The sequence below is a fragment of the Silene latifolia genome, chromosome 1 (genome assembly GCF_048544455.1).
Source record: "Silene latifolia isolate original U9 population chromosome 1, ASM4854445v1, whole genome shotgun sequence".
NCBI classification, from domain to species: domain Eukaryota; kingdom Viridiplantae; phylum Streptophyta; class Magnoliopsida; order Caryophyllales; family Caryophyllaceae; genus Silene; species Silene latifolia.
In genome coordinates, this window is record NC_133526.1 from 184,502,175 (window position 1) to 184,519,401 (window position 17,227).

The 17,227-nt window shown below is 38.5% G+C and overlaps 1 protein-coding gene and 1 non-coding gene across 2 annotated transcripts; one reads left to right on the forward strand and one right to left on the reverse strand.

The window, feature by feature from the left end:
• Positions 1–493: 493 nt before the first annotated feature.
• On the forward strand, positions 494–10,631 carry LOC141588672 (uncharacterized). Its single transcript, XM_074410104.1, has 3 exons — positions 494–1,363; positions 9,342–9,886; positions 10,139–10,631. Exons 1-3 carry the CDS (start codon positions 494–496, stop codon positions 10,629–10,631), a joined length of 1,908 nt encoding a protein of 635 aa, XP_074266205.1.
• LOC141620318 (small nucleolar RNA R71) lies at positions 863–969 on the reverse strand. The gene has a single exon (XR_012531934.1). It is a non-coding gene; the product is annotated as a small nucleolar RNA R71 (small nucleolar RNA).
• Positions 10,632–17,227: the final 6,596 nt, after the last annotated feature.

Consider the following 17,227-nt stretch of genomic DNA (forward strand, 5'->3'; position numbering starts at 1 on the left):
TACCCGTCTACCCGAATAATTAGCCTAGGGAATTAATTGTGTGAAGTTACGAATTGTTGTGGGAGAACCGAGTTCTAGGCTTTTTAATCATTTGATTTACAACTTATCTTTCCTTCTTGCTCATTTACCTTTCTTTTGTTAAGTTTGCATTTCATTTTGTTTTAGGTAGCATTAGTATAACAATCTCATCCCTTATTGTCGACTTAGCTAAACAATAGAGTTAAAACAGTTAGTAGTCTTTCTAGCTCCTTGTGGGATCGACTCTTAATTTTGCACAACGATAAATCGTGCACTTGCGAGGTATAATTTGAAACCATCAAGTTTTTGGTGCCGTTGTCGGGGAGCAAAGACTAGATATTAATCGTTTTATTCCAGTTTAGACCAGGTCCTTCTTTGTTACTATTCCCTTTCTTGGGTAGTGGAAGATGTTTTAGAAGAACCGGGTAATCTTGAGTTATTTGAGAATCCATTTAGGATTCCCTAAAAAGCAAAAATGGCCGCGGTTTCTATGAGAGACAAGTTGGCTCCAAAGAAGGTGGTGAATCCTAGTATTGTTAAGCCACCTATACAAGCAAATAATTTCGATGTGAAGGCTACTTTATTACAACTAGTCCAAGGAAACCAATTCAGAGGGGGAGCCACCGAAAACCCCAATGAACATCTTAATGAATTCTTGGATAGTTGTGACATGTTTAGGGCAAATGGGGTGTCGGAGGATGTCATCCGCCTTAGGCTCTTTCCTTATTCCTTGAGGGGGAGTGCTAAGGAATGGTTGAAAAGTTGTGAGCCCGATTCTTTTAGGACTTGGGATGATGTCTCCAAGGCCTTCTTGAACAAGTACTTTCCACCACAAAGGACCGCAAAAATCAAGAGTGAGCTTCAAGGCTTCACCCAACATGATGATGAGACCCTTTACAAGGCATGGGAAAGGTATAAGGGACTTCAAAGATTGTGTCCTCACCATGGGATCGGAGATGATGAGTTGATCAACAACTTTTATGAGGGGTTGAGCAATGAAATGAAAATGAACCTAGATTTCGGCTCGGGAAACGGGGCATTAGACAAAATTGATCACAAGAAGGCCAAGGAGCTTATTGAGGAAATGGCTTCCCAAACTTTTCATTGGAATAATGACCGCCACGAGAGGAAAGGGAAGTCCAATGTGGAATCAACAAACAACGTGGAAGTTAAGGGATTGATAGAGGAACTCAAGCAACAAATTGTTTTGTTGAACTCAAGCAACACCTCTAGAAACTCTTCATCAAGTAGGTCTCAAGTGTATTGTTGTGAGATTTGTGGAGATCAAGGGCATTCACCAAATGAATGTCCTTTGATTATGGGGGAGGCAAATTATATGGAGCAAGTGAATGGAGTGTGGGAATCAAGTCCGGCTAGACAATCTTTCAACAACAATCAATACCATCCCGGAATGAGAGCCACCCAAATTTTTCTCATGGCTCACAAAATGTCCAAAACCTCACGTTCCTACCAAAATCACAATTTTCACCAAATTTTCAAGCCCAAAAGCAAAATCCCACCTTTCAACCAAGACCACAATTCAAACCACTCAATCTATAACACCCCCATACTCCAAGTGCCTTCCCAGGACCACTTAAGGCATAGAAGTGCAACCATCTCGGTTTCCCGAGGCAATGATAATCATAAGACAATAACGAAACATACTTCAAAGTAAATAATGTTTAAAGTGATTACAAACCAACTACAATACTGATAAAAGAAATACAAGATTCTCAGACGGTCTACTACTAAAACTATCAAAGCTATAAAACATCGTCTGACACAGCGGAAGACTTCCAACTACCACGTGATGACTCATCCCAGCTATCCCATACGCGTCATATCATACCTGCTCAATAACTGCTCACCACCCCCGAATGGATCACCACAATTTTTAAAACAATTAAACGGGGTCAGTAATAATCACACAATTTATATAATCCAACAACACAACAAACAACACAGCTCAAACGGTCACACACACAATCACACCCACTCCAATCAATCTCCGTCACCGACTATCCACTGGACCAGCCCTGCCAGTGGGGGACCGCAGTCGTACCCACCAAATCCCCGCTCATCATACCGATCGATAACCCTGTCCCATTAATGTGCACATCCCCTCCCGTAGCGGGTTCTACGGAGGGCGAAACTAGGGCATGAAGCCACTCCCGCAAGTGACTCCACTCAGCCGAGAACGCATCTTGAGAACCAGAGACAAACAATCACAACCATCAACAACAATCAATCAACAACCGTCACAAAACAAGTACGATAATAATCAGCAATTACACAACACCAACAATGCATTATGGGACTAATACTGAGTAGGGAAACCCTACCTGGAATGCAACACAAACATCAGACGATCTAGCATCTGTCTCAAAACCTTTCTTCTACGAACCCTTCTCCTATACACATAATCATACAATCACTACCACATCAACATAAACATAGAAAACCCCCAATCCCAAAATTAGGGTTTAACGAAACTTAACGAAATACTATAAAATTGGTATGTAGATCTTACCCCTGACGCAAGGAACACTATGATGCAAAGAACAAGATGATCCGACACTCATAGCTTTGGGGATTTGCCAACAACGCAACGAGAGAGAACTACGTAACTCCTTTTTCTTTTAAAAGGTTTAGAAAGGATAAAAGTGATTAAAGAAACTGGCGGAAACCTTTTATATTAAACTCTCGTTATTAGCAAAACCCGACAAAACAACCCCGTAAAACACACTTACTCGATTGAGTAACTGACGTACTCGATCGAGTGCCGCCTACTCGATCGAGTACCAAAGCTACTCGATCGAGTATCCTACAGGTCATAAACTATTTTAAACTGCAAACTACTCTTACTCGACAGAGTAAGGCCCACTCGATAGAGTACCGAGAGACTCATAAAACCGTAGTGTTACAGTCTTCCCTCCTTAAAAAGAATTTCGTCCCCGAAGTTCAACCCATACATAAAAACAAACATACTAACTCGGTCAAGACGCAACAAAGCTACTAAGAACTCAAAACCAAAACCCCAACTTATAAAACATAAAACCATGAACCCTTAACACCAACTCCACCAACTATTCCTACCTCCCCACATCGCTCACGATGTCGTATCAACTACATCATAAACTCTCCCGACACTAACTCCATACACTACCAACTACCATCCTCTAATGCTGCTAGCTCCATAATATATCATCCACTACCAAATCCAATATCAAGACACTCATAGACATCAAACGGAAAAGGAACTCCGTCCTCGAAGTTTACTCACACTCATAACCTCATCATCCAACTGTCAACACTAGTGAAATATTCTCACACTCCTAAACATCACACTACTACAAGCACGGCCATGGCCTTTTAACAACATCAACCACAAAATATACAACTTCATTCTTTATGCTACACCAACACTCTACTGCGAATATACCACCATATGCACAACCATCAAAATCTCTTTTATCGCATCCTACTCCTCTTAAGATAAATGTTACGTCCTCGTAACTCACTAATACTATATCCTTAGTTATATCTTCTCATCATTCCCATCACCATCACATGTCATAGATAACCACCAATACTCTAAACACTCGCCATGCATATATCCAAGGCTCTCTTACTTAAACAATTCTCATACTTCAATTCACTCGTCACACCACCTAACCTATACCTCAAAATCTTTAGCTTCAACTTTTCCACATTACCGCAACATGACATACCTCTCTATATAAACTATATAAAACTCCCTTCGTCAAAAGCCTAACTCACGATCCACACTTGTTACGTATACTTACACTAGCTCCTCAAGTTCTTTTCTTTCATTACCACAAAACTCATACATAACTTAACATGACACCAAATCCCAATACCCTGCACTCACTATCTCAACAAAAGATTATGAACCACCTGCCGCTTTCAGATCATTACAACACATGTTCCATGAATCACTTGCCATGACTATGACTACCGATGCCTCATCTTAAAACAAGAGCAAAATTAATGTAACAACTTTTCACAGCTATGTCCCATTAACAGAATGTCACTATACCATGACAACAACGAAAACATATACAACTCTCTTTCATATCATACTCTACCCTCATTCCAAAACTTAACTGGTAAGAAACATCAATAAACAAAACAACTGTCTATCTGTACAAACTGAAACTCACAGGAAGCAACATCAAAAAAACAACAATTTATGTGTAACTGGTATGTACTTTCGAAACTCGAATCATAAGCATCCCGCCTACTCCACCACAACCGGTGACGGCATTGCAACACCGCCACCAACAGCCACACCGCAGTGCGAAAATACCCGCATCACAACACTAAATACCGTGCCCGGATCACCACCCGAGGCACCACAACCACATCGATAGTCATCACAACTTACACAATCCCATAAGCACTGACTCAACATAACTTCTCGGACAAGAAAAACTTACTCAAATCCACTTTACTAAATCACAAAGCAACATACTATATGAATTAAACAGATAATAACCTCATGAACATCATCCCCTTACCACATCACGGAATAACATATATCATGAATACAAACAAGTATAACCAGTCATGCCAGATCAATCAAATCATTACTTTTTGAATATCATTCAATTAAATTACCGTGTCCAACATATATTACAGAACACTCAGATAACAGCTTTATAACTATCACACCATACCACTTCCCGTGAGGTCAGAACCTCACACAAACATTTATACACATCATAGACCCGTAATCACATCCAACTGGTCAGTCCTGATCACGTAAGTTACCACCTGATAAAAGTTACCTCTCACCCGAGCTTAACTCGTATACTCCTCATAACATATTCTCCCATTCGTATATCCATCACCCCCTGCCAAATGTAACCATACCATTAATACTCAACTACTAACGACTGCCTTATATAACCACATCTTATGCTCTCTCCCAACGATACATATCAATCTGGTCTCTACAAAATCAACCTCTTTAGAATTGCTACCTTTCTAATATACCATCACCCTTAACCACTAGTCACAAACCATAACACTACCACTGTCCGGACATCAAACCTCTTACACTCATCTCTAAACATCACGATTTATTTCCTATCTTTGGTCAACATCCCAAATAACGAACATCGAATCCATCAACAAAAATTACCTCAACATTCTTCCCAATACTATCCTTAATTGTATCATCATCTAACTCCCCACCAAAAATCTCGTATCGTGCAAATACTCCACCAACTTCATACTCCCTTAATTCCTCGAAACTCATGATTAATCATGTTGTCCCGAAACTTCTGTATAACTATTAACTTACTTACTCTTGATAGTATCATACATCTCGACGATTCCTTACTTTTATGTCACATAACTCCGGTCAACATTTTCCTAGTTTTACTCTCCTCATTCTTTTCTTTTACACTCGACAAAATCAATTAACTATTCAACTCCTTATCACTTCTACCTAACTCTTTAGTGTTTTAGGTTACTTTCTCATTGCTCCAAAACTCACATCTCATTATTTCATATCGATATCATCTCACTCTTTCTTACCATAAATATTCTCTTATTATGCCATCAATCACCCTTGCCACTAATCCATCCATAGAATCAACGTTTACTGTTTGACAATTGCATCTCCTTTGTACATCTCTAGAAATCAAAATTCCTTTCATACCGTTAATTGTCCAAGGAAATCCCACTGTAGTTTCACCTCTTAATAAACCAAATCTCCCAAACTCACTCACTGTCTACAAATCCACCTCGCGACATGTCTCCACAAAGTTCACTATATACTACTCTTCTCAACCCCTTTAAAACGAACTTTCACTATGTATATGCTTAACCCACACGACTCCTAACCACCTCCCTCCATGATTCTTTACACATCTCAAGTTTCCACCATTTGCGTCCCTCATTTCAATCTTTTCATTCTCTCGTTTCATAAACTCACATCATCCCTTGCCTACATTAATTTACTTTTACATTACTAAACACACAAACATATCACTCATCTCATCTCACAAAACATGCTCTATGTCTCACTTAAGCCATAACGATCTTCCTTTTCCTTTTCCCACTATCTACCACAACCACATTTAGCTCATCTCCTCCCACCAAACTCATACTCATCATAAGGTGTCACTCACCACCCCATAAGATTGGGTAACTTACGTATCAAGACCAACATACATGTAAAACAATGCATAAATAAGCAAAATAACAACTTTGAAGTAAACATAATATGCAACGAATTCAAAAGATAAGCATATGACCCGAATCATGGGTCACTAGATCGAGTACTGGCCACTCGATCGAGTAAGGGACTTACTCGATCGAGTAGGTGAAGGTCAGAAGCACGTAAAATAAATCACCAGGGCTACTCTATCGAGTAACTAACATACTCGATCGAGTGCCGCTTACTCGATCGAGTACCAAGGCTACTCGATCGAGTATCCTACGCAATTCTCAGCATTGTCCAGTTTTCGTAAAACAATCATAACTCACTCATTTCTTGGTCGTTTTGGGCGTGTGACCTATCGTTAGAATCGTAAAAGAACAAGCTATCACCTCCAATTGGAATCACATTAAAATAATTTATACATCTCAAGTTATAACAGTTTAAAGACAACCTCTTTATAATCGAAAAACACAACTACTTGATTTTACTTCCAAACAACTTAAACGACAACAAGGTAAACAAAAACAACACAATACTCATAAAACCAGTAGTCCCCACATGTTACTATTTTCGAAAGCAAAGCAACAACATTCATCATGCACATAATTCATTTAACTTGTCAATCATGACTTACCCACATGCTTTTATTCTATCACTTTTCATAAACAAAACATACTCATACATTACAAATCATATTTCCATGTTACTAATACAACAATATTACAAATGCACTTCGTCACCTAAACATATTCATAATCACAAAATTCATATTCTCATGCAACTACCACTCCATCTTTTCCAATCAATTCATCCATTTCCACCACATTCTTCATACAACATATACATATGAACAATAGTAGACATGTATAAGAAATCATTATATAAAATTACACAAACAAAATTATGTATAATCATATCACATATGAACTACTTCCTTTTTCCACCACATTACTCATCATTCTCATACACTTTTCTAACAATTCCAACCAACATTGTAAACCAACTATCATGCAGCATGCTTTCAATCAACAACATACGAAATCACATCATCACCATCTTTTCTACACATTCCCCATTATCCACATACGTGCATCCACTGATTCATGTCACACCTCACTATATAGATACACAATTCACAAGATAAACACATAGCGATCCCGACTCATATCCCATGGTGACAGGTTCAAAATTGTAGGGCGAGTTCGCGACTTTAGGACGTCTCCCAAGTCTTTGCATTAGCTCCTACAACTTCTACCCCGGGTTCATTTTAATAGACTCCCTATGTTCATTAGGTTCATTGGTTACAGATATCAGGATCGTCGCTCTGATACCATTTTGTAACACCCCCATACTCCAAGTGCCTTACTAGGACCACTTAAGGCATGAATGTGCTACCATCTCGGTTTCCCGAGGCAATGATAATCATAAGACAATAACGAAACATACTTAAAAGTAAATAATGTTTAAAGTGATTACAAACCAACTATAATACTGATAAAAGAAATACAAGATTCTCAGACGGTCTACTGCTAAAACTATCAAAACTATAAAACATCGTCTGACACAGCGGAAGACTTCTAACTGGCGCGTGATGACTCATCCCAGCTATCCCATACACGTCATATCATACCTGCTCAATAACTGTTCACCACCCCCGAATGGATTACCACAGTTTTTAAAACAATTAAACGGGGTCAGTACTAATCACACAATTTATATAATCCAACAACACAACAAACAACACAGCTCAAACGGTCACACACACAATCACACCCACTCCAATCAATCTCCGTCACCGATCGTCCACCGGACCAGCCCGCCGCCAAAGTGGGGGACCGCAGCCGTACCCACCAAATCCCCGCTCATCATACCGAGCGATAACCCTGTCCCATTAATGTTTACATCCCCTCCCGTGGCGGGTTCCACGGAGGGCGAAACTAGGGCGTGAAGCCACTCCCGCAAGTGACTCCACTCAGCCGAGAACGCATCTCGAGAATCAGAGACAAACAATCACAACCATCAACAACAATCAATCAACAACCGTCATAAAACCAGTACGATAATAATCAACAATTATACAACACCAACAATGCATTATGGGACTAATACTGAGTAGGGAAACCCTACCTGGAATGCAACACAAACATCAGACAATCTAGCAGCTGTCTCAAAACCTTTCCTCTACGAACCCTTCTCCTATACACATAATCATACAATCACTACCACATCAACATAAACATAGAAAACCCCCAATCCCAAAATTAGGGTTTAACGAAACTTAACGAAATACTATAAAATTGTTATGTAGATCTTACCCCTGACGCAAGGAACACTATGATGCAAAGAACAAGATGATCCGACACTCCTAACTTTGGGGATTTGCCAACAACGCAACGAGAGAGAACTACGTAACTCCTTTTTCTTTTGAAAGGTTTAGAAAGGATAAAAGTGATTAAAGAAACTGACGGAAACCTTTTATATTAAACTCGCGTTATTAGCAAAACCCGACAAAACAACCCCGTAAAACACACTTACTCGATCGAGTAACTGACGTACTCGATCGAGTGCCGCCTACTCGATCGAGTACCAAGGCTACTCGATCGAGTACCCTACAGGTCATAAACTATTTTAAACTGCAAACTACCCTTACTCGACAGAGTAAGGCCCACTCGATAGAGTACCCAGAGACTCATAGAACCGTAGTATTACACAATCAACCCACCCTACAACCATTTCAACAAAATTCCCAACCTCTCCAACAATCCAACCAACCCAAGTCAAATATGGAGCTCATGATAGAGCAATTGATGAATACTCAAACCCAACTCACCAATACTCAAACCCAATTCATCACTCATTCTAACCAAAAACAAGAGGAGACAACATCTTCTATCAACCAACTAAGAACTCAAATGCAAGCCTCCCAAAGAATGACGGAAAATCACATCTCCCAATTGGCTTCTCAAGTGAGTCAATTGCAAGCCTCAAATGGAAATTTTCCGGGTAAAATCGATGAGAATCCAAAAACCATAAATGTTATTCATTTGAGGAGTGGTAGAGAATTTGAGGACCGGGTATTCATCAAGAAAAGAAAGAGTAGTAAACCGGATGATGTGGTTGAACCTCCAAGGTGGTTGAAGAAAAAGGGGTTGAAGATGATCTTGTGGAAATTGTTGTGGAGACTCCAAAGGTAGTTGATGAACCTACAAAAATTGTTGAAGAGCTCAAGCAACCACTTGTGAGAACATATGTGCCACCAATTCCTTTTCCCAAAAGGTTGGCGAGGGCAAAGTTTGAGCAAAAGTATGGGAAATTCATGCACATGATGAAAGGTGTGAACATCACCATGCCTTTTGTTGATGTCATCAAAGAGATACCCGCATATGGAAAATTCTTGAAAGAGTTGATTTCTAACAAAAATTCGTTGAGTCCAAGTACAACAGTGAATTTATCCAAGGAATGTAGTGTCATTCTTATGAATGAGTTACCCCAAAAGCTTGAAAATCCGGAGAGTTTTTCCATACCGTGTACCGTCGGGGCCGTTCAAATAGAAAGAGCTCTATGTGATTTGAGGGCAAGCATTAGCCTCATGCCTCTCAAAATTTTCAAGAAATTGAAAGATTATAAGCTTTTTCCCACTAGAGTTTCTTTACAACTTTCGGATAGATCGGTGAGGTATCCAATTGGCCTTGTGGAAGATGTACCACTCAAAGTGGGAAAGCTTGTGATACCTTGCGACTTCTATGTGATGGATATTCCCGAGGATTCCAAAATTCCAATCATCCTAGGGCGCCCTTGCCTTGCTACGGGGGGTGTCTTGATTGATGTGAAAAATGGCAAACTATCTCTTCAAGTTGGTGATGACAAGGTAGAATTCTCGTTGGAAAATTCCATGAAATCTCCTTCTATGAGTGACTCCTATTTTAGAGTGGATGTGTTGGAGGATTGTTTGAATGAGCAGAATCTTGAGCCTTCATACTTGGATCTATTGGAAGTTTGTCCAACCAACAAGGATGGAAATAGGGGTGATCCTTTTTTGAGAGTTGATGTGAAAGGAGATTTGGGTAAAGATGATTCAAAAGAAGATGAATTTCATGACCAAATTAATGATGAGATTGAATCATTCTTGAACTCCCCGGATTCATTTAATCTAAGCTCTTTAGAAGATGCACCTTGGTTGGATAACTCTTCAAGTGATTGGGGAGCTCAAGTTGATGCCTTAGAGGTGGCTTTTAATGGAGGTGGAATGGAGTATGCCAAGAGTTGTGAGGAAGATAAACTTGGCCCTCCCATATGGGACACTTATGAAGACTCCTTGCAAAATGATAAGTGTGGAGAGGGAAGTTATGGAGGGCTTGATGCCCCTATTTGGGATATTTATGATAATGAGGAAGACTCCCCACTACCACCTCCTTCCTAAATCTTTGAAGAAGAAGTGCTTGTCCATAACAAGTGTGGGGAAGAAGAAAAAAATTGGGAAATGGAGATTGATGAATTCGAACTTGCCATATGGGGAGAGTTGAAGAGCCATGAGAAAAACTACAACATTTGTAGTTTTGACTCTAGTTTGGAAGAAATTAAAACTCTTATTTTTGGAAATGATTCGGTTCAATTGGAGTCTCAAGAAAATGGAAATAAAAATGACATCATGAACCTCAATGTTGAGAAGTTGACTTCTCCACCTCTATTTCCTTACCACTCTCCTTCGTTTGATGACAATGAGGAAATTTTCTCATTCTATGAAGTTTTTGAGATGCCTTTCCCCCTACCTCCTAGCTACCACTTCAACATGAAGAGCCCACAAGATGGTACAAAGAAGGGTAAAAGGAAGAATGACAAGAAGTGTTGGAGAAGAGGTTGGTTGTGGTATGCTATAGCTTGGTGCTACTTGTGCTTGTTCGAGGCTTTTGCTAAGGCCTTTGATCGATTACTTCGTGCTTTGTGTGACATGGAGCGCATCACCAAAGGATTCAAACAACAAAATTTTGGATGAGAGGTTTGGTGGAGTCCCTTAAGAACCACCACATTGTTCGTATTCTCTTCCTTTGCTTTATTTATGTTTTGATTGCATTTGCATTTAGTTTACTTAATCGAATAGGAGTTAATCTAAATTAGCTCTCTTTGCATTCATGTAGTGTAGTTTGCATTGTCCTTTCAATCTAGCATATAGAATAGTTCATGCATTACATTCATCAACCAAAAATCACTAAAAATTTGAAAACAAAAAAAATCTTCAAAAACATGTATTTCATTTCCTAATTTCTTCCACACATTTATTTCCATTTCAAATATGTAAGTAAATAAGTGTGGGGAGGAAATTCCATCATTTAAAAATACCAAAAACACGTTATTTGTTTTCAAATATTCAAAAAATAAAATAAAAAACATGTTTTACATTTTGGAAAATTCAAAAACCAACAAAAATATGTTATTTATTTTTCCTATTCTCTCCCTATACTTTGTTCCATTGAGGACAATGTAAATTTCAAGTGTGGGGAGGGAAATATCCACTTTATGCATATTGTTTATATTTGTATATATTTACTTGTTAATTTGAGAAAAATACAAAATGCCTAAAAATTGAAAAAATTGAAAAATTTCAAAAATTTTGCATTGTTTATATTATATATATTGCATTTGTCCTGACCATTTTTATAGGCAACACATGAATCATCGGAGAAGACGCTTGGTAAAATTATTCCAATCATTTCTCCTTTATCCTTCCTTTTCTTTTTGTATATATAAGCATGGAGGAGGATGGAATATTTGATGTGGGTGTTTCTTTTGGGAACCGTTTTGGATATGATTGTGTTGTTGGTGTGTTGTTAGGACTAGAACTTATATGCATTTAGATTAGACATGTATATATATGTTCACTCTTGCATTCACATAGCTTGTTCATATGTGTAGTTTACATTCATACACGTTGCATATTGTTTGTAAATATTTGCATAAGGAGTCTAAATGTGGAGGGCATATGTTGCCAATGATGATAATTTGTTTTGCCCGTGTCATTTCCCTCTTGATAGCTTGTGCCTTTTGATGATGCATGTTAGGGTTTTTGTTTGCAAAAACCCGGAAGTCTAGCTTAACAACCAAGTTGCGACCACCTTGTGAGACCGTATTAGGCCCGAGACTTGACCTAGGTCCGATATAACTACTAAAATGTGAGGATAGAGCCTCCTTATGGCCGGTCCATCAAACCGGTCCCGTAGGTATTTGAGAGTAGTTCTCCTTACGTGGTATGTCATGTCAAAACATATAAGTACGGTGCTCGTTCCTTGATTCCGTAGAAGTGTCGATGTACATGTTGAGACAATTTTGTTCAAATAAAGTAGCCTCTCATAGCCAAATAAGCTTATTTTTCACCCATTTGATCATCTTTCCCTTTTGTTTACCCAATTTGTACCTAAGCCTTGTCATTTCAATTTCCAATAAAATAACTACATTCCATAAACATCTCACCTTGTTGAATAGTTCGTCTTTGTAGTTGTTTGGAGGAGTATATAATTGGGTAGGAATTTTTATTAAGGTGAACGGTCCGAAATATCACAAAAGTGAAATGAAGCTTGATGGTTGGCCAATTTTTGCATTATTAGGAAAGTTACGAGTGAATGAAAATCAAATAGAAAAGAAAAAAAAAATGAAGAAGAAAAAACAAATAGAAAAGGAGAAAAATGAAATGAAAAACAAAAAGAAAAGAATGTATATTTTTGTGTTTAATAAAGGGTTGGTAATTTGCAAATTGAGTATGTTTTGAAGAGTATTGAATAATTTTTGAAAATGACAATCTTGTCATATTTTGTGAAGGAATTCATTTGCATGGGTATAGTTTAATGGATTGGTTAGATGTGACGACTAATCGATCTTTAGCCTCACATTTCCTAAAAATGGTGCTTGCACCAACCCCTTTTCACCGAACCCAAGCCCCATTACAACCCGGTTGTCTCTCTTGTATGTGCATCATTTGACATTTCTCTTGCGGAAATCGGATATAGTACCATATTAGATTGCGGGCATGCTTCGTAAGCCGAGTTAGGAGAGTGATTTTGGTTACTTTTTGGCACAAAAATCACCCCGTTCTTTCATTTGAGTGACTAGTGAAACCCGTGAGAGTCGGACTTTGGTCTCCTTTTGGTCAAAGGTTTGATATGGAGTCGAATCTTGTGTGTGTCGTGTCATTCTTGGGAGTATAGCGAAGTACATCCTCTTTCCCGCCTAGAATTTGTTTCTTAGGCACCCCGTGTTGTCAATGTTGGTTACTTGAGCTAGAATTAGGGACTCGACACCTTGGTAAGACCCGGAGACGACATCCTCCACTAATGACTCTCTTTATTCGATTTTTGAAAGTAAAACGGCCGCTTAGATGAGGAAAGCGATTTGACTTTTTGTGATGCATCTTATATGTTGAATCGTGCTTAAATGATAGATGTGTCAAAATTTTCCGCAAGCCTCCACTTACCTTGCAAAGGAGCGCATACCTCATTGTGTTTCGTTGTGAGTTGAAGGGACGGAGAAGGCCCGTTAATTGCCTTTCATTGGATATTATTAGTTTAGCTATTCTTTGATATTAAGGGTCATAGTTCAATTTAAATGAGCTTACTCGAGGACGAGTAAGGTTTAAGTGTGAGGAGATTTGATAAGTAACATTTTAGTCGTATTTTACCCCGCATTTATACCTTATTCCGACTCGATTTTGTGTGCTTAAATGTCTAAAAAGCTCATTTAATTACTAATTTATAATAATTAGTCATCCTAGCTATAATTAATCATTAGTCGGATTTTATATAATAATTAGTATTAATATCATTTTATTGTAATAACGTGTAGGCAAAGAGGCAAAATGAAACGGAAATTAAAGAGCAATGCCAAGTCAAAGTCCACGGTCAATCTCTTCAAATTGGAAAAATCAATTTACAAACACACTTTACCATCTACCAGCATCTTTCTTAATCTTCTTATACATCCACCATCATCATCATACATCTACACATATATCCACTATCATCCTCCATAACTTCACTCATCATAGCTTCATTACCACGATCACCATCATTCTCCATTCATTCATCATTAATTCACCACACCATACCCAGCTCAACTTAATTGCTCACCTTGACTCGGAATCGAAACCGAGTGCGAAATCAATCACCATGGCAGCCACCAGCAACTCCGTCGTCCTCTACCACCATCATCACTCCTGCAACTGCTTCTTTGTGCACGACAACAACAACCAATAGCACGGCCAAGTTCGTCCACCAGCCGGCCACCCTTCGGCCGGCCAACCGGCTTCCACGACGTCATCCTCCTTTCTCCTTCTTGTCTACGTGCTCTGAGCCGGTCACCCGGCTACCGCCCTCCAACCCGGGGGGGGGGGGGGGGGGTGTCTCGTGTCTATTACTAGGTGGATTATTATTAATTATTAAGATTATTAGTAGAATATATAGACAATACTCTCATTATTAGACACACACCCTTACATTAGACAATATTAGACCAACTTAGAAATTAGACTAGATTATTATTCTCTCTTAATATTGTAGAACCCTAATATTTCCCCTCTCAATTACATTCAATAAAAAGTTGCAATCTTTCTTTAATCATTAGTTTAATTCTTCTTTAGTTTATGCAAGTTCTTCTCTTTTCATTAGTTTACAATTAGTAATTTTGGGTTGTATTTGGAGAATTGAAGAATCCTTCCATATTTCAATCCAAATTTCCAGTTGTTGGTATAATTTTTCCTCTTATTTATCTTTTTAATTTCATTTGTTTACATTTACTTTTTCTCTTCCTTATTCATGTCTCCAATTGTTGTTTCTCCTCCAAAGATTGAGTCATTGGGTTATTGAGTTAAAGTTTGTGTCTTTTAGTTTAATCCTCTTCCATTCTTAGATTAAATCATCTTTCTTGATAATTTGTGTTGGATTATTGCATGATTAGTAGTAGAATTTATTCTTCCACCACGATTATGCCTAAAGAATCCATCTTTATTGTCTCTATTGCTTTTAGAACCATGATTAGTGAGTAGTCTTATACTAGGACTCGGTTTGACCCGACATGAGTAATTTCACCAATTGATTCACATAGAGGCTAATTGTTTGGGGAAATTGGTGAGGGTAGCCTAGAGGATTGATTTGGTTTATGGATTAATTTTGGGTAGTGTCGATTTGTAACCCTTGTCCACCAACGAGAGTTGGTTAGGTTGTAAATTGGATACTCGTAAATTGGTCTTATCACTAACCTAGGTTGAGACCGAAAGGGAGAACCAAGGGAGGGTACCTCTAGACTAGCGTTTGAAATCGACCTCCGAGAGGAGGAGTGGGATGACCCGGAATACGATGGGTGCTTGATGACCTTGACCAAATTCTTGACCACCTTGGAAAAATGCATGTTTTTGGGGTTGTTGGGTGTTGAGTTAGGGATTCCGACCTTCGAACCCGAGAGGGGGGTTGGTGGGTAGTGCTAGTGTCCTACTTCGAACCCGAGAGGGAGATCTTAGGCAAATTAGAGCCATCTCCTCCTTACCCGTCTACCCGAATAATTAGCCTAGGGAATTAATTGTGTGAAGTTACGAATTGTTGTGGAGGAACCGAGTTCTAGGCTTTTTAATCATTTGATTTACAACTTATCTTTCCTTCTTGCTCATTTACCTTTCTTTTGTTAAGTTTGCATTTCATTTTGTTTTAGGTAGCATTAGTATAACAATCTCATCCCGTATTGTCGACTTAGCTAAACAATAGAGTTAAACAATTAGTAGTCTTCCTAGCTCCTTGTGGGATCGACCCTCAATTTTGCACAACGATAAATCGTGCATTTGCGAGGTATAATTTGAAACCATCACTTTTTTCGGCTGAAAAAAAAAAGCTGAACTGAACTGAAGTAAGGTCACGTATCCCTGTTCTTTTAAACTTAATTTCAGCTCATTTCACTTCAGTTTTGCTCTACTCTTTTAGCTTTAATCAGTTCAATTTAGCTCATCTCCTCACAAATTAATGCTCTGTTCTTTTCCATTGAAAAGAGCTGAACCAAATTGAATTGAACTGAACTAAACTAAACTAAATGGAGCTGAACTAAACTGAATTGAATGAATTTGGTTGTCTGTGAACATGTGAATTGGCGGGTTATGAAGGGACATTGGTCGAGCTTTTATGAATTTTGAAAAATACATTGTTTAAGCTTGCTTTGTTAGCGGGTTGGGTTTATTGCGTCGTTCTGTTCCCTTAACAAGCTCCGGTATTGACGAAGAAATGTATAGTGTATTTGATGGGCTTGGTTGTGGAATTGGACTTTGCATAATCACATTAAGTAGTATCCATAATCTATAATTCAGCATAGTATAGGCCATAGGGCTTGGACTTGGACTTGGGATGCTTATTGGGTTTTTAGTTTGTGTTTAACTGTTTATTGTGTATGTTTATTGCAATTGTTGTATAGGGCGGTCTTATAACATAAGACGAGCCCAACAACTAAAAGCCCAAAAAAAAGAGCAGATTTTTGAAAAAAAAAAAAAAAAAAACTGTAAATACAAACCATATACGGTCTACGGAGTATTAACTACTCGTATCATCTTCCCCAAAAATAAACCCTCCACTAACCCCACTAACCCCACTAATTAACTGCTCATCTCCAAACAGTAAACTCGTCTTCTTCTCATCCAGTAAAACAAATCATCAGTTTCATAGCAATTTTTTTGTGGGTTCATGTCTGCAACTTCATTGTCTCTTTATCTATCACAACAATATTGACAAAGGAGAAAATCATCAATCAAGGTTTGTTTTATATACATTGTTTCTTCTACTTTCAACATGCATCAGGTTCATTTGGTGCGATTGTTTGTTAGGCTTGGAGTTTAATCCTATTTACACTTTAATTTTAATAATGTCCCACAATTATTTTAGTTGATTGATTCCCGATTTCCGAATTATAGAAGCATGCATTGGGTTAATGGGAAAAACGGATCCTCTTCGGCCATAAACAGCCTTAAGACCATTGTTCACCATAACTGTGGGTGAAAGA